The 23,024-nt window shown below is 38.0% G+C and overlaps 1 protein-coding gene across 2 annotated transcripts in view; it reads left to right on the top strand.

Annotated features, from left to right (window-relative positions):
- Nucleotides 1-23,024, top strand: part of EXOC6B (exocyst complex component 6B) — a 726,749-nt gene that overhangs the window by 514,704 nt on the left and 189,021 nt on the right. For both annotated transcript variants that reach the window (XM_069583682.1, XM_069583683.1), the window contains exon 19: nucleotides 2,557-2,698. In XM_069583682.1, the coding sequence (XP_069439783.1) occupies nucleotides 2,557-2,698 (142 nt within the window). The remainder of the gene's footprint in view (nucleotides 1-2,556; nucleotides 2,699-23,024) is intronic.

The following is a 23,024-nucleotide window of genomic DNA, read 5'->3' as shown; positions in this document are numbered from 1 at the left end:
AAGCCATAGGGCTTCTCACAGCTTTGATCTGCTGCCTCTGAGTGTTCACATGGGACGTAGCCTAACAACTGTGTTGAATTATATGGCTTCTTGGTGGCACCGGTTCTAGGTTTCCAGCATGCCATTTAATATGGATTTCTTTTTGTGACTTTTCTCTTTAGGCTACTTTATGCTTTCATTGCCTTTCTGACTTGGTCTCTATTCCCTAACTTAAGTATTTCCATTTGTTGTCTTAAATCACCTACAGAGTGTGGGTCTTGAGAACATACAAACAGAACCATCTAGAGGAGAAACATTTTTAGAATGTGTAATGTCACTGTTTATTAGTTATTTTTTATTCTGTAAAATAATTTTCAATCAAATAAAATTTAGAAAATTTCTACTTTTTTTTTTTTTTTACTTTCTCAAAGGTAGAAGCCAGACATACAAATCATAAAATATCTCTTATTTAATTGTGGAAAAAACTGTTATAGTACTCATGCTGGTGATTATGCAACTAAGTGACACTCAGAAATATCTAGGAACATTGTAAATCAGAATATACCGTAGGCAGAGCTATTTATAGTTAGGTATTTGGAAATCTGGCTTCTACCTGTGTTCCTCTTCATATATACACATGTACATTATGAATCAGTCTCATTCTAGTAGATTCAAAAAATAACCTTAAAGGAATTATCTGAAGTATATAAAAAGGCATGCAAATTGAAAACTTCATTGTGGTATTGTTTGTTCTATTTGTTCAATTTAAAGCCTGCTACTTTTGTAGAAGGGGCTTCCCTGGTGGCTCAGCGGAAAAGAATCTGCCTGCCAATAGAAAGGGGTTCAGTCTCTGGGTTCTGAAAATCCCCTGGAGAAGGAAATGACAGCCCACTCCAGTATTCTTACCTGGGAAATCCCATGGACAGGGAAGTCTGGAGGGCTGTAGTCCATGAGGTCGCAAAAGAGTCAGACGTCTTAGCGGCTAGACAACGGCAACTTTTGTAGAAGGCCCTGGCCCAGAGAAACATGTGAAAAAAAAAAAAATATATATATATATATATGAAAACTATAGTCAGAATCTGGCATAATAGCAAAAGAAAAAAAACCAACCATAAACCATCAAGAACAGAAGAATGGACAGATGGATTATGGTATAGTCCTAAAATGGGATACTGTGGAATAATTAAAGGGATAAACTACAACCACATGCATTTCATTAAAGAAAATCCACATTCATAACATTGACAGCAAGTTGTAGAAGGATATCCTGTGTAGTAATAGAAAGTTCCAAATACCTAAAATAAGATGTTGTTTCTTATTTTATACTTGTCATATAATATTTTTATAATACAAATGGTATACTCAACACAAGAAATGGTCACCTCTGGGGAGAGGGAAGAAAATGATTTAAGGAGGCCATATAGGGGTGTTAACTATATTTCTTATGTTTAGTGGATATGTGTGCTCGTCATAGAATTATATATATATTTTCTATATGACTGAAATACTTCATTATTTCAAAAAAGAAGGATCCACTGAGTAATATGAGGAGTCAGACTTTTAAAAACTTATCAGGCTTTTCAGACCAGATGATAAATAGCAGAAATAAAATAAATATACATCTGGGGAAGAAATGGATATGTCCTCCATACTGTATAACTCAGACCTGGGACTAAAATATAATTCACTAGTGTAAAAATGAATCTTTCAAAGAAATAGCAAATTACTAATTTTAATATCAGTGTTTTGAAAATTAGAATGTGTGCTCATAAACTTCAGTGCTTATTTTTTGAGAAAATTTACCTTTCATTAATTTTTTCAGAAAACTTTTTGTTTTAAACCATTCTTTTCATTTTATATGTGTTAAATCATAAAATAGTAAACACTTTGGTTTCTAGATAAGTTAGAAAATTGTTTTCATTTGCTCTTTAAGAACTGCAGTAGTTTTGAAGAGATTGCTGAAATTTATTCTCTCTGGAAACATTCTTTCTCAGTTTAATTAAGATTTTGAGTATTGTTTATCTATTGTTGATTTAGGGGAAAAAACACTTTGTGAATGAAGAGCTGGGCTTTATGAATTCTAGCTGAGTATTATAGTGACATGACTAATGGTAATGGAGCTAATATTTAAGATGTTTGCCATCAGGTGCTATTAATTTCAAAATTATTTGAAAGGAAGGGATATCATGATGGAGAAAACCTTTAAAGAAATTCCCAATTGATATTATACATGTTTCAATGCCATTCTCCCAAATCATCCCACCCTCGCCCTCTGCCACAGAGTCCAAAAGACTGTTCTATACATCTATGTCTCTTCACTGAGATGACCCAGAGGGATGGTACAGGGAGGGAGGAGGGAGAGAGGTTCAGGATGGGGAACACGTGTATACCTGTGGTGGATTCATGTTGATGTATGGCAAAACTAATACAATATTGTAAAGTAATTAACCTCCAATTAAAATAAATAAATTTATATTTAAAAAAAAGAAATTCCCAATTGAAAAATAAATGATTTTAATTTTTGTTGGAATTTCATTTTAATCCATCAACCTTATGATTTGCTTTCTTGTATTTCAGGGAAAGGTGGCCCAGACAGCATGTATGTCAGCTTGCAAGCATTTAGCCACATCTTTGATGCAACTTTTGCTGGAGGCTGAAGTAAGGCAGCTCACCTTGGGAGCATTACAGCAGTTCAACTTGGATGTCAGAGAATGTGAACGTAAGACAGTAAACCATCTTTGTTTATTTGTTTTACCTGCCTACTCACTTCTGCAGGAAAAAAGTTTTAGGTCTGTGGGGTTTTGGTCCTAATGGAATCAAAGAATATCTAAGTGACAGAAGTAATTTGTAGGTCTAAAAGTAAGAGTCTGTCAGCAAGCTGATTTGAACACCCAAAGTGCATAGACCCACATATAGGAAAAAGACCCCTGGCCACATGGAAGTCTAGAGGGGAATACAAGGCAGACATGCATTTCATACACATCAAAGGAAACCTGATTAGTTCATAGACTTCAAAAGAATGCAGTTCTCAACTATTTGCTTTTTATCTTGTAATTTAAAATTATTTTTTCATCTTATGTGCAAACTCTTCTTAGTCTAAAGAACAAATGGAGTATGCATTTATCAGTCAGAAATGCTTTCTATGATAGGTAGAAACAGAAAACCTTAGACAGAGTAGTTAAATAGGTTTTGATTTTCTCAGAGACAGTGTGTTGCTGTACTAATTTAGTTGTTCAGTGATGTCATCAAGGACCCAAGCTCTTTTGTTCCCTCTCCTCTGTCATACTTAGGAATATAGAATTTTCCTCCTCATATATATTATAGTCAGAAAGGACTCACATTCAATGGACAAAAAGGTGCCAAGATCACCTAGTCTTTTTTATTTAAAAAATTAAAATCTTTTCAGTAAACCCCTAACAAACTTTCCCGTATGTCTCGTTGATCAAAATATAGTTGTATAATATTGAAGAAGTGAATGAGCCTTATTTTCATGTGTAATTAGTAGATTTATCACAGTCCAGATTCTAATCTAGTTTCATAAATAAATTATTCATTAAATGAAAAATATATATATAATTGTATGATCACCTCCAGCTCTCAGGGAGGCTGGGGGATTGAGTCTCTGGCAGAGTGAAAGAGGAGCATCATTCCTGACATAGCTCATTTATCATGAATCATCTACTTAGAATTAAACGTGAAATCAAGCTTTGGTTAGCAAAGAAGGAAGGGATGAAAAGTGTTGTAGTGTTCACTGTACCATTGGTGAGAAATGAAAATGAACTAAAATATGACTTCTGGAAACTTCTGTTTCTAGAAAAATTAAACCAGTGAAAAATTACATAAGTGTACTAACACTTCTGCCTCACCTTTTCATTTTTCTACTGCTTACTGGTTTCCTTTGGTGGGCATTTTTTTTTAATGTACCATGCAACGGCAGGATCTTAGTTCTCCAACCAGGTATTGTACTTGGGTTCCCTGACCACTGGACTGCCAGGGAACTCCACCTCTTGGTTGACTTTTGATGGCCGGAAATTAAGGCTATGCTATTTTTAATTAATTAAATAAGACTTCCAGTTCCAGCATCACAGCGTAACAGCTATCAAAGTCACCCTTGTGCCATAAACAGCTCTAAAACTGGATTAACTGTATGAAGCAACCTTTTTCATGCATTAGACAGCAGACAGCACACGACTCTGATCCTTCAAAGCGGAAGTGCACAAGGTAACCTTGACATTTGCTCTTGTTTTCTGTCTAAGGGCACTATCTAGACACAGCACAGAAAAGTAGAACCGCTATAAAAAGCTGTGTTTTACATAGGAAAATACCCAGAGATTGTCTTATAGAACTGTTGAGACAGCTTAGCTTAGGTTTATGGACCAAGGTACCATAGAGCAAGGAGTTGTTTGGAGAAATAGCTCTGGAAATATGCATTGGAGATCCCTTGAGTCTTTGATCAAAAACTAAGTTGCCATGTGTGGTGTAAAACTCTGGGAGGCTTAGCAGAGAATAGCCACTAAGGAGCTATGAGCTGAATAGGAATGCCAGATGTCACAGAGTGCTAGGAAGCCCTGGAATTCTGGCCAACCAGAGTGGAAAGACCACCTTAACGTATTGTGCATTCAGTAATACCCTTGAAAGTTAGGCATTAAGAATACTTTTCAAGCTCTGGAGTAAGAGCTAATCTTGATCCACCCTAATAAAGCCTAATAATAAGACTTGACAAGATGAAGGTAATCTGCTAGTAAAATAACTGCCTGCCAAAACATTCAAGAGTCTTTGAAGGAAGAGGAACATGAAAAAGTTTTCAGATTCCCACCATCTAGCATCTACAATTTCACATCAAAAAACTAAAATTTGGGACTTCCCTGGTAGTACAGTGGATAAGAATCCACCTGCCAATGCAGGAAACATAGATTCAGTTCCTGATCCAGGAAGATTCCAAATTCTGCTAAGCAACTAAAAGCCTGTAAACTAGGACTAATGAAGCCCATGTGCCCTATAACCAGCAGGCTGCAACTACTGAGCCTGTGTGCCTAAAGCCTGTGCACAAGAGAAGCCACTGCAATGAGAAGCCCTCTCGCTGCAACTGGAGATTAGCCCCCGCTCTCCACAAGCAGAGAAAGCCTGTGTGCAGCAATGAAGACCCAGTGCAACCAGAAAAATAAGACAAACATTAAAAAACTTAAAAAACCCTACAATCTGACAAACAAATATGTAGGGAAACATGACCCATAACAAGACAAAATGAAAAATAGAAATAGATCCATTGATTATACAAATGTTGAAAATAGTGGACAGGGCCTTTAGAAAACAGAATATAGTCAATAATACAAAGGAAAAGGTGGAATGACTGTAGCTGAAATCTTTTCCAGGTTTGATTTTAAACAGTGTTAACTCACCGATTTAAAAAGCTTAACAAATTTTCAACAAGATAAGCATATAGCCACACCCAGGCACATTATGGTCAGACCGCTAAAAATAGCAATAAAAAAGAAAATTGTCAAAGCAAAAGAAAATACACATTACATAATAAAGAACAATGATAAGAATTGGAAACAATGCAATCCAGAAAGCAGTAGAAGAACATCTTTACAATACTGAAAGAAAAAGAAAAAGTCTGTTAACCTTAACTCAGAAATTCTTTTTCTTGTGAAAAATTTCCTTCAAAGATAAAGGTAAAATATAGACATTTTGAAATATGGAAGTTGAAAAAATTTGTCACCAAATCACGACATTTAAAAGCTGGTTTTTCAAGTTGGAAGGAAATTATACTACCTGTGACCCCAGCTCTGCAGTGAAGACAACATTGTTCAAAGATGTAAACCACAGTATCTCTTTCCTCACATCTTTTTGTAGAATCTTGACACTACTAAGAATTGACGTCTGTTAGACTGAAGCGACTTAGCAGCAGCAGCAGCAGCAGAGGGAAGTGCGCAGTATTGTATGCATCAAAATTATTTAATTGAAAAACTAATCAACATCTAATTCCCCTTCTCTTGAGTCTGGGCAAGCTTGTGACTTGACTGTAACCCACAGAATGTGGCAAAAGTGACTTTTGTGGCTGGATCATAAAAGACAATGCAACCTCCATGTTCTTAGGGAGCTGCTGTAGAACAAGCCCCTCTGCCCTGAGGCATCCACGCTGTGAGGAAGCCTAAACCAGCTCGTGTGGACAGGCCACATGGAGGAACTCTGGTGTATGACGTATAAAATTGGATGCTGTTGCTGCTGGGTTTTGTTGTACTCCTTCAAATAGTGCTAGATTTTCTTCTGACCTGCAATTGCATTACTGGTTGGATCCTTTTGAGATTTGTTTTTCATTTATATTGGGTCTAGAGCAACCTTTTGTTTCAGTCAGATTTAACCCCAAATCTAAAGCAATGCCCTTTGAAATATTCTACCTCATTACCCAAAATATCTGAAGATATTTCAACTCTGGCTGGTGGAAACCCAAAGTATGCCTGGCTATATAAGAACTCCACAAATCATTCTGCCATTTCTTTCTCATACTTCTGTCCCCAGCCTTAGGTAGTTTCTTCTCGTACGTGTGCATGTTAATCTTCAGCCAGGTATTCAGTGGGGCCCTTACATAGTGTTCCTCTTGCAGCTTCCTCCACATGACCATTGGCATGGCAAACGCTAGTTGCCATGGCATCCTGGACTACAGTCTCTGGCTTTTGAACTCAGACTAGCATGTTTGTTTGGGTTCCCTCCCTTTGCCCACTATGCATCATACCTAGAAACTGCTGCTAGACATGCTCACCTGGTTTGTTTTCTTTCTGTCAGGGATCACAGCCCTGCATTGATTGTTATCTAATATCTAAAACCATTCTTTCAGATGGTTTGGCCAGTTTTCCAGGTTTTTGTGTGTATATATGTGTGCGCTATGCCAAGGCCTTTGACTGTGTGGATCAGAATAAACTGTGGAAAATTCTGAAAGAGATGGGAATACCAGATCACCTGACCTGCCTCTTGAGAAACCAGTATGCAGGTCAGGAAGCAACAGTTAGAACTGGACATGGAACAACAGACTGGTTCCAGATAGGAAAAGGAGTACATCAAGGCTGTATATTGTCACCCTGCTTATTTAACTTCTATGCAGAGTACATCATGAGAAACGCTGGACTGGAAGAAACACAAGCTGGAATCAAGATTGCTGGGAGAAATATCAATAACCTCAGATATGCAGATGACACCACCCTTATGGCAGAAAGTGAAGAGGAGCTAAAAAGCCTCTTGATGAAAGTGAAAGTGGAGAGTGAAAAAGTTAGCTTAAAGCTCAACATTCAGAAAACTAAGATCATGGCATCTGGTCCCATCACTTCATGGCAGATAGATGGGGAAACAGTGGAAACAATGTCCAGCTTTATTTTGGGGGGCTCCAAAATCACTGCAGATAGTGATTGCAGCCATGAAATTAAAAGATGCTTACTCTTTGGAACAAAAGTTATGACCAACCTAGATAGCATATTAAAAAGCAGAGATATTACTTTGCCAACAAAGGTCCGTCTAGTCAAAGCTATGGTTTTTCCTGTGGTCATGTATGGATGTGAGAGTTGGACTGTGAAGAAAGCTGAGCAATGAAGAATTAATGCTTTTGAAGTGTGGTGTTGGAGAAGACTCTTGAGAGTCCCTTGGACTACAAGGAGATCCAGCCAGTCCATCCTAAAGGAGATCAGTCCTGTGTGTTCATTGGATGGACTGATGCTGAAGCTGAAACTCCAATACTTTGGCCACTTCGCGCAAAGAGTTGACTCATTGGAAAAGACTCTGATGCTGGGAGGGATTGGGAGCAGAAGGAGAAGGGGACAACCAAGGATGAGATGGCTGGATGGCATCACCGACTCGATGGACGTGAGTTTGAGTGAATTCCGGGAGTTGGTGATGGACAGGGAGGCCTGGCCTGCTGAGATTCATGGGGTCACAAAGAGTCGGACACGACTGAGCGACTGAACTGAACTGAACTGATGTGTGCAGTGAGAAGATGAGTCTTCTTCCTATTACTCCTTAATGAAATGAGGTGAATTCCATCATGACATTAAGTGAATTCCATGGTGGAATTAAGTGAATATCTTTTCAAAGTTTTACTTTTTAATTTATATATTTTTGAAAGTAATATCTGCTTTTTAAAATTTCCAGGGTAAAAAAGTACAAAAAATTATCATAATCTCATCATTCAAAAATAAGTACAATTCCAGGGATTGCATCCAGGCATGATAACATCCAGCTGCTGCTGCTACTAAGTCCAACTCTCTGCGACCCCATAGACGGCAGCCCACCAGGCTCCCCCTTCCCTGGGATTCTCCAGGCAAGAACACTGGAGTGGGTTGCTATTTCCTTCTCCAATGCATGAAACTGAAGAGTGAAAGTGAAGTCACTCAGTCATGTCCAACTCTTAGCGACCCCATGGACTGAAGCCTGCCAGGGTCCTCCATCCATGGGATTTTCCAGGCAAGAGTACTGGAGTGGGGTGCCGTTGCCTTCTCTGATAACATCCAGCAGCCATAGAATTTTTTCTAAAAGTCATTCACTGGATTCCTTCCATCTAGTTAGCCAAAATTGTTTCACCTGCTTCTGTCTTAACCAATTATTCCCCAGGAGAATGAAAACATGATTGGATAAACCAATCAAAATTGATTCTTTATGTTAAATATGAGGTTATCCTTTTCTGAATCTTGAGGAATAGTAGAACCTCATTGTGATATAAATAAAAGGGAGGAAAACAACCAGTTGTTGTTGCTGTTGTTCAGTCACTAAGTTGTGTCTGACTCTTTCTGCAGCATTCCAGCCTCCTCTGTTCTTGAGTGTCTCCCAGAGTTTGCTCGGCTTTGTGTCCATTGAGTCCAGTGATGCTATCTAACCATTTCATCCTCTGTCACCCTTTTCTCCTTTTGCCTTCAATCTTTCCCAGCATTAGGGTCTTTTCCAACAAGTTGGTTCTTTGAATCAGATGGCCAAAGTATTGGAGCTTCAGCTTTACCATCAGTCCTTCCAATGAATATTCAGGGTTGCTTTCCTTTAGGATTGACTGATTAGGTCTCCTTGCTGTCCAAGGGACTCTCAAGAGTCTTCTCCAACACCGCAGTTCAAAAGCATCAATTATTCATCGCCCAGTTCTCACCGCCGTACATGACAACTGGAAACACCGTAGCGTTGACTATGCAGACTTTTGTCAGCAAAGTGCTGTCTATGCTTTTTAATACACTGTCTAGGTTTGTTGTGATAGCTTTCCTTCCAAGGAGCAAATGTCTTTTAATTTTATGGCTGCAGTCACCGTCCACAGTGACTTTGGAGCCCACAAAAATAGAGTCTGTCACTGCTTCCACTTTTTCTTCTACTTGCCATGAAGTGGTAGGACTGGATGCCATGATCTTAGTTTTTTTTAATGTTGAGTTTCAAGCCAGCTTTTTCACTCTCCTCTTTCACCCTCGTCAAGAGGCTCTTTAGTTCCTCTTCACTTTCTGCCATTAGAGTGGTATCATGTGCATATCTGAGGTTGTTGATGTTTCTCCCAGAAATCTTGATTCTAGCTTGAGCTTCATCCATCCTGGCATTTTTCACTATGTACTCCGAATATAATCTAAATAAACAACCAGTACCATTGGTTGAATAGGAAAATCTGATGGATGATTGGGAATGACTTGTGACTGCATTTTTGATAGAGCAAAAAGATAAAGAGGGATGAAAGGTGATAGGCTAAAATATATTAACCTCGAGGAGGAGGAGCATTGAGAGAATAAGGAAAATGCCCATCTTATAGCCCAATTCTGAAAGTCATTTTATATGAAAGAATGAACAGTTTCTATTTAGACAATTTATAGGTGAATTGGTATCCTTAGTAGAGAGCTATATTTCAGTTAATATTGAGGAAGAGACCATGAAAAGGTGGCAACTGTGCAAATAGTTTGTTAATTTTGCAAAAGGAGTCCCAGCGGCCAGTGTCTTATCTGAAAAGCCATTCAGTATCTATAATAGCCTTTTGTAATTGGGATCAGCTTGAAGCTAACATTTGTAAAGCATGACAGTGCCTCTAATAACCCTATTACCACTGAAATTTTTTCTCCGTATATTGAAGAGCCTCTAAGGTTCATTGATTTAGAATTTAATGTTTCATTTCTGATTGGCATTAATTTGTCTGTCAAAAAACTTTTCATGGACATTTATTTTAATTTAAAAGAAAGAATTCTATGTCTTTTGGTATACCATCCCCCTCATTTTCTTCTTTAGATGCTCAGTGGTCTATAAAAAATCTTAAAGAAATGATACATAAGATTCACATAACTATACAGAGGCGTATTAAAGCAACTCCAAATGACAAGATAATTAACACTTACATCTTTCTACCCAGTGGTGTGTACGTGAGGTATTTTTGCTATTGTCTGTGAGTCCTTGGAAGAACTGTGTATAGGTCTTAAATAAAACTTTGGACAAGATAGAATGTGAATGTATCTTTAGTGTTTGACTCTGAGGCCTGGCCTGCCACTTTGTTAGATTCAAATACTTAGACAATAATCAATTAGGATAGTGTAGTCATTAAGAACTCAAATTTTAGAGTCAGCTCAATCAGATGGATTCAAGTCACCACTTCTTTTTACTGTGATCGTGTATAAATTATTTAACCTCTTATAGCTCCACTTATGAAATAGGTACAATAATAGTACCTAATATTACAGGAATGGGTTTAGAATTAAATGAGATAATGCATGAAAGAGTTTATTTCATTACTGGCAAAATATTAAATTTGCAGTAAGGAATAACTTCTCCTATTGTTATCATTGTCAGCAGCCACAGCAGTTAATAAACATCCAGCAACTCTCAGAAGGTCCTTTGCAGGCCATGCAGACCTTTGTCTGTAGTTTGTGAATCAGTTAGGTTTGGAGATGCCCTTTTATTTTATTTATGTTGTGCTTTTTTGTAGCTGTCTGTCAAACTTCCATATTTATTTGGAAAGTTATCATCCAGAACTGATAATTTTCTAATTCTTAGCTTATGCTTTTGCAAGAAATCGATTAGTTAGCTCAGATGTTTACTAGAGATGGTACCTACTGCTCTGGATTCCACCATCTAGGAATGTTGATTTCTTACTGACAGACTGTCAAACCAAGTACCTTTAAGGTGACAATTATTAGGACTTAGGAGATATGAAGAAAATATTCCTTTTCCTTTAAAAAATGACAGTAACCTCTCGGTATTTCTTCTCTGTTTGAGTTTCATCTTATAGTCTCCATATGTCTTATATGTAGTTTTGGATATTGGAACACTGGATCCCAACAGAGAAACTGGACTTTGAATACTAGCAGGTCTTGATCACCTAATGCTTACCTCCTTGATCAAACTTGGGCTATTGTAACTTTCATGTACTAGGATGTTCAGTCTGTGTCTGGCTTTGGAATTTCCAAACCTTTCACTTTGTATATTCTAAAAATATGGAGGTCTGGGTTTATATTCAGGCTCAACTACTTGTTAACAGCACTAATTCAGTAATTTGTTCATTTGTTCAACAAGTTCATGTGAAGCCCCTACTCCATGCAAAGTACCATGCTGGAGGCTTGAAACAGAATGGGAAACCACGGATGTTAAATAAGAGAGTAATGAATCTAAATTCATTAAATATGTGGATTGAAAAGGAACTCTCCAATTTATCAGGAGCCTCAGAGATCTGTTGTAAGGCTGTTGCAGTAATCCACGATAGAGATAATTTGGAAGCTTCAGCATATTTATGCATCATAATTCAAGCCATTGGAATGAATGAAGCAATTCATCTAACCTCTCTGATTCCATCAGTAAACTGGAAATGCTAATCCCTGTATATTTTTCTCACAGTATTGCTATGAAGTCAAATGAGATACTATGCATAAAATCATTTGTATACAGCCATGGAAATTTTATTTATTATAGCTGTCATATCTTTATCCGTATGCTTTCATATGTTTTTATCTTGTTTTCTTTTCCAGTATTTTCAGATTTTAACAATCTATTCACGTTCCTATATTATTTGAAGGATAGATGTGTTAAAAATATAACAATTAAACCAAGTCCAGGGGACATTTGGTTGTGAGGAAATGCAGCAGCAGTCACATCTTTTTAAAGTTGCCATAATCGTCTTTTCCCAGGGCCCGTCAGCCTTTTGCACAGAACAGACCGAGTCCTTGTACAGGAAGGCTAATAGTATGCTTCTTGCCAGCTTCCCAGCTCTTGGATGGTCAAGTTAACCAGAGCTCGGTTTGCTCTTTTGGAAAGGAGCAAGGACTCCAAAGCCTTGTATTTCACCCTTCTTACCATAATAGCCCTTGCTTTACAGGTCAAGAAACCAATGTGGAAAATCTGCCTAAACTCAGGACTTAATAAAACAATTTCAGGTTAGATTCATGACTTTACTGAGTGAATTATGGTATAAAATATAGGCAGAACACCATTTGTCATTTAACTCCATAAACCCCACTCTAACTGAAAGATGAGATCACTTTCTACATTCCCAGAGTAGTTTTAGCTCAAAGTCAGGATCAAATAGCCCACTACTGAAAAGTCTGAATTTTCTATCTCTTAGTATATATTTACTAAAACAAATGGCTGCAAGTTTCCCTTGTGGTATAGCAGGCTCTCCTCTGACTCAGGTGTGAGATGTTTTAGCAAATCTTACTAAAGGGGCAGACCTTAATAGACTTGTTTATGATTTTGCAACTGGAGCTTCTGAACTAAAGAATCTTTATAAAGTGATCTTTCTGAATTTTAAGTACTAAGCCCAAATACCTGCCATTTGAGGTAACTGTACTCACTTTTTATTCTTTCTGTTACTTGAGTCCAGCTATCCTTGACTGTCCACCTCTGTATAGTTAATTATCCCCATAGACTCTCCACAAAAGTCTGTCTGAGAACTTTCAGGCATCCCTTTACCAATCTCTTCCTGGTGAGAGGGAGACGGAAGAGAAGTGAGTCCTCAGGACCCTGGTCAGAAGCATCATGGAACCATATGTGACAGGTCTCACATCCATTCTTCTCTGACAACCTTTGAAGTTTACATTTGCAAAAGGAATTTTGATCTTTAATAACTACGCCAGTGTTAAACTCCCTGGTGGCTCAGATGGTAAAGAGTCCACCTGCAGTGCAAGAGACATGGGTTCGATCCTTGGGTCAGAAAGATCCCCTGGAAAAGGGAATGGCTACGCACTCCAGTATTCTTGCCTGGAGAATTCCATGGACAGAGGAGCCTGGTGGGCTACAGTCCATGGTGTTTGCAAAGAGTCGGACACGACTGCATAACTAACATTTTCACTTTTCACATTTTTCAAATCCAAACTGCATCAGCTAACCAAACTGTACCAAGTGACTACTAGCTCATATATTAAATCAAACCTCTCCAGTGAGATGCCTTATAGTAATTAACTTGTCATTCAAAATTATGTTTAGTTGTCCTTGAATAAGTAGTACAAAATGCATATCCACACCGTTGCTTTTTTTCCCCTTGGAGATTCCTTAGAAAACTCTCCTGTTTCTTTCTGAATGTATTTTCTGCTACTCTTATTTAGCATATCACCTTTGAGACCACGTTGTGTTTAGATCCTAGTCATGGGACAATATTCAATAAGGGATAGAGCGGAGCAAAGTGCTATCCTTCTGTGGAAAGGGAGACACAATGGAAAGCATTCTGGAGAGGGCCGAGGAATCAAGGTTTCAAAATTTCTCTTACCACCCTTGCATTTATCAAGGAAATGTGGTGAAAGTATGAAGACAGATGGTGTATCAGTTCATAACTTGAAAGATCAGTTTGTGCCCCATTTTCTTTGTAAGTTGCCCAGTGTTATTAAAAGCTTTTACATGAAAACTTTTCATATTCTTCAGTTTACTTAAACTAAACAATGTCAGGACAACCTGGAGAAGGAAGTGGCAACCCACGCCAGGATTCTTGTGGGAAAATCCCCTGGACAGAGGAGCCTGGTAGACTATAGTCCATGGGATCTCAATGAGTCGAACAAGACTGAGCAACTAATGCTAAATTCTAGGATAGTCTAGTCCTCCAAAGCTTCACCTTCAATGAGAACTTGTTCCCAAGTAACTCAAGATAATACCTTAATTATGGGCTTGGCTGCCATATTCCACTGACCATTAAGTTCTCATCCTAAGAAATGAAGAGATATCTTAATGCCCCTTTCCCTGCCATCACCTATTAATAAATTCCAAATATTCTACTTTTTAAATAAAGTCTTTGGATTGCCAGCTCAATCTTCAATCATCTGTCTTATGCTTATTTGCATGGAACAAAAATTTATTCAAAATAATTCAGTAAAAGAGGAGGGCTTATTTTGAATACATGGATTCCATAGGACCCCAGAAAAAGATAAATAGCAGATCATTTAGGTTAGGGATCATGTCTGCTCACTCCTGTCTCCTTAGTCTCTTACATAGTACCTGACATATGGTACTTACTTAATATTTATTTATTGAATGAATAAAAATGACTCAGCAACTACCAAAGTTTCTAGATCTTTTCAGTCAGCTCTGACAATGGAAGGGAATAGAAGTAAGAAGTGGCTTGGAATGGATGTCATGTGATGTGAACAGCAAGACAAACAGGGATGTAGTTGGAACCCTAAGGAATATTCTCTAAGGAGAATGGACAATTGGCAACTTGAAAACACATATCCTACCAACTTCTGTGGATTATAAAGCCATTCTTGACAACAACAGTCACTTTTTGATATATCACCTGTATACTGCTACTGCCAAGTCACTCAAGTCATGTCCGACTTTGTGTGACCCCATAGACGCAGCCCACCAGGCTCCCCCGTCCCTGGGATTCTCCAGGCAAGAACACCGGAGTGGGTTGCCGTTTCCCTCTCCAATGCATGAAGTGAAAAGTGAAAGTGAAGTCGCTCAGTCGTGTCCGACTCCTAGCGACCCCATGGACTGCACCCTACCAGGCTCCTCTGTCCATGGGATATTCCAGGCAAGAATACTGGAGGGGGGTGCCATTGCCTTCTCCGATCACCTGTATAATATATAGTAATTAAAATCAGAGGTGATGCAAACAGATTGGCCTTTGACATCAATCTGTCACTTCTGGTTTTTATCATTATATATTATATTTAATAGTTTGAACATATTTTATTCCTATTCTAAACCTCAGTTTCTCCACTTATAAAATGAATTTACAGTTATACTATCTCACAGACTTATTCAGTTGATTAACTAATACATAACAAATGCTCAGTAACTGCTAGCTGCTATCCTAATCATCTGTGTCATTATCATTGTCATAAAGAGTATTAACCTGGAAGGAAAGTTGTATTATGACCTCAGTTTTGCCACTAATTTGCTGTGTGATCTTGGTAATTCATTAAATCTGAATTTGGGCTTCTTGTTTATAATATGAGAACACTTGGCTAGACTGTTTCTGAGTTTCTATTTAGTTCTAGCTTCCATAGTGGCTCAGACAGTAAAGAATCCACTTGCAATGTGGGAGACCTGGGTTCAATTACTGGATTGGGAAGATTCCCCTGGAGAAGGAAATGGCAACCCACTCCAATATTCTTGCCTGGAGAATTCCATGGATAGAGGAACATGGTGGGCTATTTAGTTCTAAGATATTACAGTTTATCATGGGAGGGAAGATTGTGTGGATATGTTTATGTGTATGGAAAATTGTTATAATTTTTTTAATTTTTATTTTTACTTTATTTTACTTTACAATACTGTATTGGTTTTGCCATACATTGACCTGAATCCACCATGGGTGTACATGCGATCCCAAACATGAACCCCCCTCCCCCCTCCCTCCCCACAACATCCCTCTGGGTCATCCCCGTGCACTAGCCCCAAGCATGCTGTATCCTGCGTCAGACATAGACTGGTGATTCGATTCTTACATGATAGTATACATATTTCAATGCCATTCTCCCAAATCATCCCACCCTCTCCGTCTCCCTCTGAGTCCAAAAGTCCGCTATACACATCTGTGTCTTTTTTGCTGTCTTGCATACAGGGTCATCATTGCCATCTTTCTAAATTCCATATATATGTGTTAGTGTACTGTATTGGTGTTTTTCTTTCTGGCTTACTTCACTCTGTATAATCGGCCCCAGTTTCATCCATCTCAACAGAACTAATTCAAATGTATTCTTTTTAACGGCTGAGTAATACTCCATTGTGTATATGTACCACAGCTTTCTTATCCATTCATCTGCTGATGGACATCTAGGTCATTTCCATGTCCTGGCTATTATAAACAGTGCTGCAATGAACATTGGGGTACATGTGTCTCTTTCAATTCTGGTTTCCTCGGTGTGTATCCTAATACATACATATTTGTAAGTGTGAATAAATATTAAATATGTTTCTTGTAGTTTTTATTATATTATGTATGATACCATGTTCATCAGGGAACTTGATAACATGTTCATCAGGAAACAGTATATGGAAGTAGAAAGCAGGCTTTGAGTGATTGCCATCAAGGGTTCTTATAAATTTAATGACCATTGGAATAGGGTCAGTAATTTTTTTTCTCAAAGAAACTTTCTGTATAATTGAGACAAGATTGTCTCAGGCTGCTTTGTGCTATTTACTTTGGATAACATTAGTTTAGGAAGAAAGCAAGCTATCTAGTCAAGACCTAAAGCACTATGAAAAAGTGAAAGTGTTAGTCACTCAGTTGTGTTCAGCTCTTTGCGACCCCATGAACTATGTAACCTGCCAGGCTCCTCTGTCCATGGGCTTCTCTGGGCAAGAATACTGGAGTGCATTGCCATTTTCTTCTCCAGGGGATCTTCCTGACCCAGGGATTGAACTGTGGTCTCCTTCATTGCAGGCAGATTCTTATACCATCTGAGCCACCAGGGTATCCCCTAGAAATGTCAGTGTGGTTTTGGGGAAAATCAGAGTTGCCGTGGTGAAACATGTTAGCAGTCCTGAATTTCAGAAGTCTGAAGAGTATTATTACATTTCTTTTGGGAACTTACTTACTAGAACCTGAGTACTAATATAGTACTGATATGAGAAATAGATTTTTTTAAATTGGCTTTCTATAAGATTTACTTTAATCTTAGAAAAGTTAAATTATTGTAGCAAATGGTATCATTACATATTATGGAATTCTTATGAAAAGTCTTGAATTTACTTCCTTTCCTATTAAAGCATAGGTTTTATGTTTTTATCCAGAAGACACTTTTCAAATTGTATATTAATTATTTTAATTGTACCTCTTCAAGTCTTAAAGAGAAAGCCCTCTTAAGCCCTCTTAAGAATATAAGGCTTGAAGAGAGACAAATGGAGAAAGTTTGAGCCCAATAAAATTTTAAACCTCATCTTCCTAAGTTATATCAAAACAATAGATGCCTCCTTTGTTTGAGGATATGTAATGCCTGAAGATGCAAATTTCCTGTTGCAGACTACTGAAGGACATTTTGTGTGTTTCAATATCATTAATTTCAGATCCCTTAGCTTCTATCCTTGGCCTCATCTTTCTAAATTGCAGTTTTAAAACAAGCTTTCCTGTTCTGCCCTCTTCCATCTGAGAAACATTACAGTGGAAAGATTGATGATAGACTTTGAGTTTGTATGCAGAAAAATAAACTTGCTTCCTATAATTTGCAGTGTTCTGCACATGTGAAAATCTAAGGATAATTAGTTGTTATTGCTTTAATGTGATGGAGACAATAACTTGTTCTATGAGACAAGCTCCATGGCTAATGAATTTTGTCTTTTGGTTGATTGACTGGTTAATGGAATCAGAAAGAAATATTTTATGTTTCTTCTTCAGAAAAATGCTTTCATTTTCTGTTGGAAATGTAAAGGGATTTGGGTGGCCACTCTTTGTTAGAACACATCTTTATTTGTTTTATCATTTGTATTCCCTTTTTCTCAGTTTTGTTCTATATTCTTGTTTCTCATTCTCATTTTGATTCAATATTTGCAATGAAACTCACATTTACAAGGGAAAATCATTAAGTTGGCAGTTATATCTGCATATGTATTATATATAGTTATAGTTATCAATATTTCATTCATTCTCTTCATTCCTTGTTTTCTCTGCAAGACCTGGAGCACTGTAGGTATTCTATACAAGAAATCAAATTTAAAACTGAGGTGCAGTGGGAATATGTAGGATGAAAATAGAGGCCATTTTTCTGAGAGGTGCTTTCTCAGTCACACAGCTCTCAATCAACCTATGCAAAGGCTTCCCCGGAAACTTACAGGCTGTGTGGCTTTGTCTCTCTCCCTCTTCCCAGGCCCTTACTAGTTCTTTTTAAAAGTAAGATTGAGCTTGGATTCTCAGATCTAAAATGGTGTGGGAAGAACACAAACTGCAGATATCGTCCTTCTGTCAGAAACAGGCAGTACGCACCCTGCTGTGTTCGCTGCCGTCTGCCCACACCAGCGCGGTTCCTCGTGCTAGGTGCCGTGCTGTTACAGTGTGCCTTCCTTAGCCATGGAAACCCAAACGGAAGGCTTCACTGCCGTTTAAAGGGCCATGTCACTTCTCTTTGACTGTGGATGGTGGACCCTGGACCCTCTGGAAGGACTTTCCCCAGACATGGATCAGTGAGTAGTGCCCACTCAGCAGTTATTTTGGTTTATGGGCTGAAGTTCCTTGAATTCCAGGAGATAAGGCAGTCATTGTCTCTGTGAGCCCACTGCCAGACACCTAGTCGTTTGATAGTAGGTGCTGCCAACCTGAGCGCTGAAGGCAGGCAACCTGCTCTTCCTCACCATGGCGAAGATGCCATCCTTGTCAAGAAAATGGAGATGGATCGTGCTGCTCTGACCTTGTTATGCATCACTGTCAAGCCCTGTTGTGGCTTCCAGACATTGGCCAACAGGGACAAAATACTTTTTCTGGTAGCAAGTGTGACCTTGGATTGTTTGTGAGCATTTAAGTGATGAGGAAGTACAAAGGACCTGCTACGTGAAGAATCATACTACTCAATTAAGCTTTTTTATTTGTGGCAAACTTAATACTCTAAATTCTGTTTGGCTGTTTGGTAAATGTGGTACTTATCCCAGCCCTAAATAAGGACAGGGACTGATTCCTCTTTGAAATTGTTTAGATTTTTCTTCCCAGCTTTATTTCAAGGGATATTTGGAGGTAGGAAGATAAGAGGTGGTAGGAGGAAATTAACTTAAATCAGCTGGTAGCTTCCAGAAGTCCATTTTTCTGCTGTATGATTTTGAAAAGAAGAGGACCAGATGTTTTTTAAAGTGATATTCCAAACTTGGTGCTCCTTCCTTCTTTTTCTACATTTTCTGTTTTAGCTGTTTCAGATTTCAATACTTATTTTTTCTCAACTTTGAGACCTTCTGCGCTTTGGAAGTTTCAGAGACTAGAAAGATTAAGAAATGCCATTTCAAAGAAGTAGAAATTGTAAAATATATTGTGGTTATTGCTATTTTCCTGTTACTTAACCCTGGTTCCAGACCCAGTAAAACAGATTTTTCTTAAAGTTAAAAGAGTATGTTATAGCAATTTCATAATCTCCAAAGGCTTTTTACTATTTCTCTATTAGAAACTTTAAAAACAATTATTTAAAATTTTTCATGAGTCCTCATAATTTGCTTGAAAACACCCAGAAACATTTTCATGGAGAAATGAGCCCACTGAAACAACAGTGTTTCTTAATCATTGCAAACTAGGTGCCTCACCTCACCTTTAGCACCAGAGCAGTGTTTGGCTGAGGCTTCCCAGGTGACTCAGTGGTAAGGAACCTGCCTGCCAGTGTAGGAGATGGGGACCAGCAGGTTCAGTCCCTCGGTCGGGAAGATCTCCTGGAGGAGAAAATAGCAACCCACTCCAATATTCTTGCTAGGATAATTCCATGGACGGAGGAGCCTGGTGGGTTACAGTCCATGGGGTTGCCAAGAATCGGACACGAATGAGCCCCTGAGCTTGACAATGTGTGTACGGCTGGCCATCTCTTTCTCCTGTATCAACTAGCTGCAAAAATCACCTCAGATGAAGAGTTGTTTCTTCAGCACCACTGCCTCATTCCCTCAAGCCATTTGCACCTCCCTTTTGTTCACATAGGCTAAAATCCTAATATTTGTACTAAACCAGACTCTCCCAAGAACATCTGATGCACTTACTGTTCTTGCCTCCGAGTGATTATGCTGAGACATTGTGTACATTTTCTGTTTCCTTTGGCCCTAACTTCATGTCTCTGGGGTTGAGGCCAGTAAACTATTTATTTTAATTAGGCCACTTTATAGGGTATAAACCAGGAACTCATATTAAATACAATGTATATTTAAAAATTATTTTAATTGTTGCAAATTTACAGACTTGGGCCCACAAAAAATGCCTGTAACATTCTCGTCCACCTACTGCCTTTAGGTGGAACAGTACCGTATACATCTCAAAAAGTTGATCAAAGTCCTAATTTTTATGAAACATTTTAAAAGAAAAAACTTTCGTTCTTTTCCATTATCACCTGCTGTAACATTTCAAGAGTTAACAGAATCTGATTTGAGTTCTAATTTGAGTTCTGAGTTGATTTTAATTAAACCATCTATCTGATTTAGTTTTAGTATTACAAATTTTAGAAATTTATCCTTTCTCTCTTCCTCTCTTTTGTGTGTGTGTGTATGTGTGTATGAGAGAGTGGCACCACACAATTCCCTTAGCATTCCCAATTTCTTTTTTCTAAGATTGAAATTTAGAAAATATGAGTAAAATGTCACTGCCAACACTTCCACTTAGAAAAGCTGAAGTTTTCAGAAACTAGTGAGACAATGAATAGCATTTTAAAAGTCTTACCTATAATGTTCTATAATAGTAGTTGATCTATATTTTGCTTCTATTTTCTACTCCTTTCCTGGAAGGAGAAAGTAGTATATATTAGGGTCACTGGTGGGATAATATACAGCTACCAGTACATTGGATGGGTGAATTGAGGCCTGTGTCTTTGTCTTTGTTTGATCACTAAGTAGCTGTGAATTTGGACAGCATACTTAATCTCTTGCAAAACCTTTTTACTCATTTGTTATAAGTGAATGATTTGGACTAGGATATCCCATTGGACAACATGGCTAGGAATTAGCCATTCAAGTAGGATGAGGTAGATTGGGAAGGGTATTCTGACAAAGGCAAGTATTTGTATCATTTCTGGGAGGAAATAAAGAATATGGCATATTAGGGAAATAAAGCTAGTTCATTTGACTAGAAAATATAGTGAAATGAACTAGGGTATCCAGAAGGAAACATGGAAATATAATTGTTACTATTGGAGCCAAAGCAGATTTTAGACAGCACACTTTTAGTGGAAGTAGATGATAGACCAGATTGCTAGGAGTTGAGAAATGAATGGAAGACAAAGAAATTGAATCAGCTCTTGTAAAAGACTCTGAGAAATTGACATTGAAAGAGAGGAGAGAAAAGGTTGTTTATTTCATTGCCTCTGTTAAGCCTAATAATTGGGACTGTTTAATTGTAAATAACAGTATATATTTTGTATAATGTAGCCAAGAATAAAAGAAAAATAAGTCTTAAATTATTTTGTGGTATCAGTAAAATCTCCCTAGTAATCTTTGTCTTCCTTCTTTGCTCTTTCTTCCTGAATGATGTGCCTCTCTGAAGAAATTCAAGTCTCTCCTCAAGTTTTTCACCAAATCCCAGCAGTCAGGCTTAAGGGCCTGCCATTCCCTCTGGCTCACAGAATCTCTTTGTCAGCTGTCTGCCTGTCAATGGATGGAAACAAGGTGTAGCATCAGCTCCTGCCCAGACAATTAACCAGGGAAAAGAATGTGGTTCTGTACTCTCCTGTAGAAAAGCATTTTAAACATTTTAAAGACAGGAGTGCTTTTAATACTTGAGATGGTCATTTGTCTCCTATACTTCCTATTTGTTAGGATATTGCTTTCAAAGTACCAGTTTATCATGGAAAGAAGTTGCTTTTGTACCTAAAGAAACACTTACTTCCATTTCCTTTTTTTCCAACTGACTTAAATTCTCTTAAAACACTAATCTCCCCCTTTCTTACCAGTGCCTCCAAGTTAAAACGCCTAACACTGCCTCTGGAGTTCCCTGTTGTGTCTCCTTCAAGTCTTTAGACTTAGAACCACCAGCTTAAGGTCTCAGGTTTCACTGACAGAGATTCTCTTCTTCACCTTCTTTTGTGTTTGTTTGATTGGTTGTTTGTTTTAGGGGAAAAAAAGAAAAGGGAAAACAAACCTCAAACTGAGCTTAGTGGCAATGTTTATATTCTTTAGTAAGATAGATCCTAAGTGTAGATCTTGACCTCTGAAAATAAATTCATTAGTCTGTATAGCTATAATGGCAGACCAGTATTTATGTTCATATTGATCTAATGCAAACATTTAGTGTGGAGGTGGATCATCATTTTAATACTTAACATTATAATTCCATTTGGGGTGGTGGAATTCCCAACTAATACTTGAACAATTATATGAAGTACAGCTAGAAAGTGTAGAAAATGTTATCGTTGTCTGAGACAGATACGTGAAACTTTTTATTTTGCCATGTCAAAAATAATCTCTTGTAATGAACACTCACTTTAATGCAATATTTTTAAGATTTTTGATTTATTGAAGAAGTGGCCATGTAGGCAAAAAAAAAAAAAAGCATATCATTATTTTATTATATCTGTTTCCAGTAAACTTCATATTTGTTATGCTGGGACATATCTGGCTATAACCTAGATATTAAAATGGACCCAATATCAAGTTGTATTGTGCGTGATCTGAGTTGAAACTTGTGTTCCAACAGCAATTCTCCAACACCAACTGAGTGAGTGAGTGAAAGTCGATCAGTTGTGTTTGACTCTGCGACCCCACGGACTATACAGTCCATGGAATTCTCCAAGCCAGAATACTGGAATGGGTAGCCATTCCCTTCTCCAGGGGATCTTCCTAACCCAGGTATCAAAGCCAGGTCTCCCACGTTGCAGGCGGATTCTTTACCAACTGAGCCACCAGGGAATCCCAGCAACAACTAGGTGTTCTACAATTCAATCCAGTTCTAACAGTAACTACCTGGAGTTAGTACAGATTCTACAAATTAAGGGTTCAGTCCCACCAGACTGCCCCTCTACAGATGTCAG

Source organism: Ovis canadensis, chromosome 3, assembly GCF_042477335.2.
Source record: "Ovis canadensis isolate MfBH-ARS-UI-01 breed Bighorn chromosome 3, ARS-UI_OviCan_v2, whole genome shotgun sequence".
Lineage (NCBI taxonomy): Eukaryota > Metazoa > Chordata > Mammalia > Artiodactyla > Bovidae > Ovis > Ovis canadensis.
Note: the sequence above shows the minus strand (reverse complement) of the source record. Positions and strands in the feature narration are given on the sequence as shown.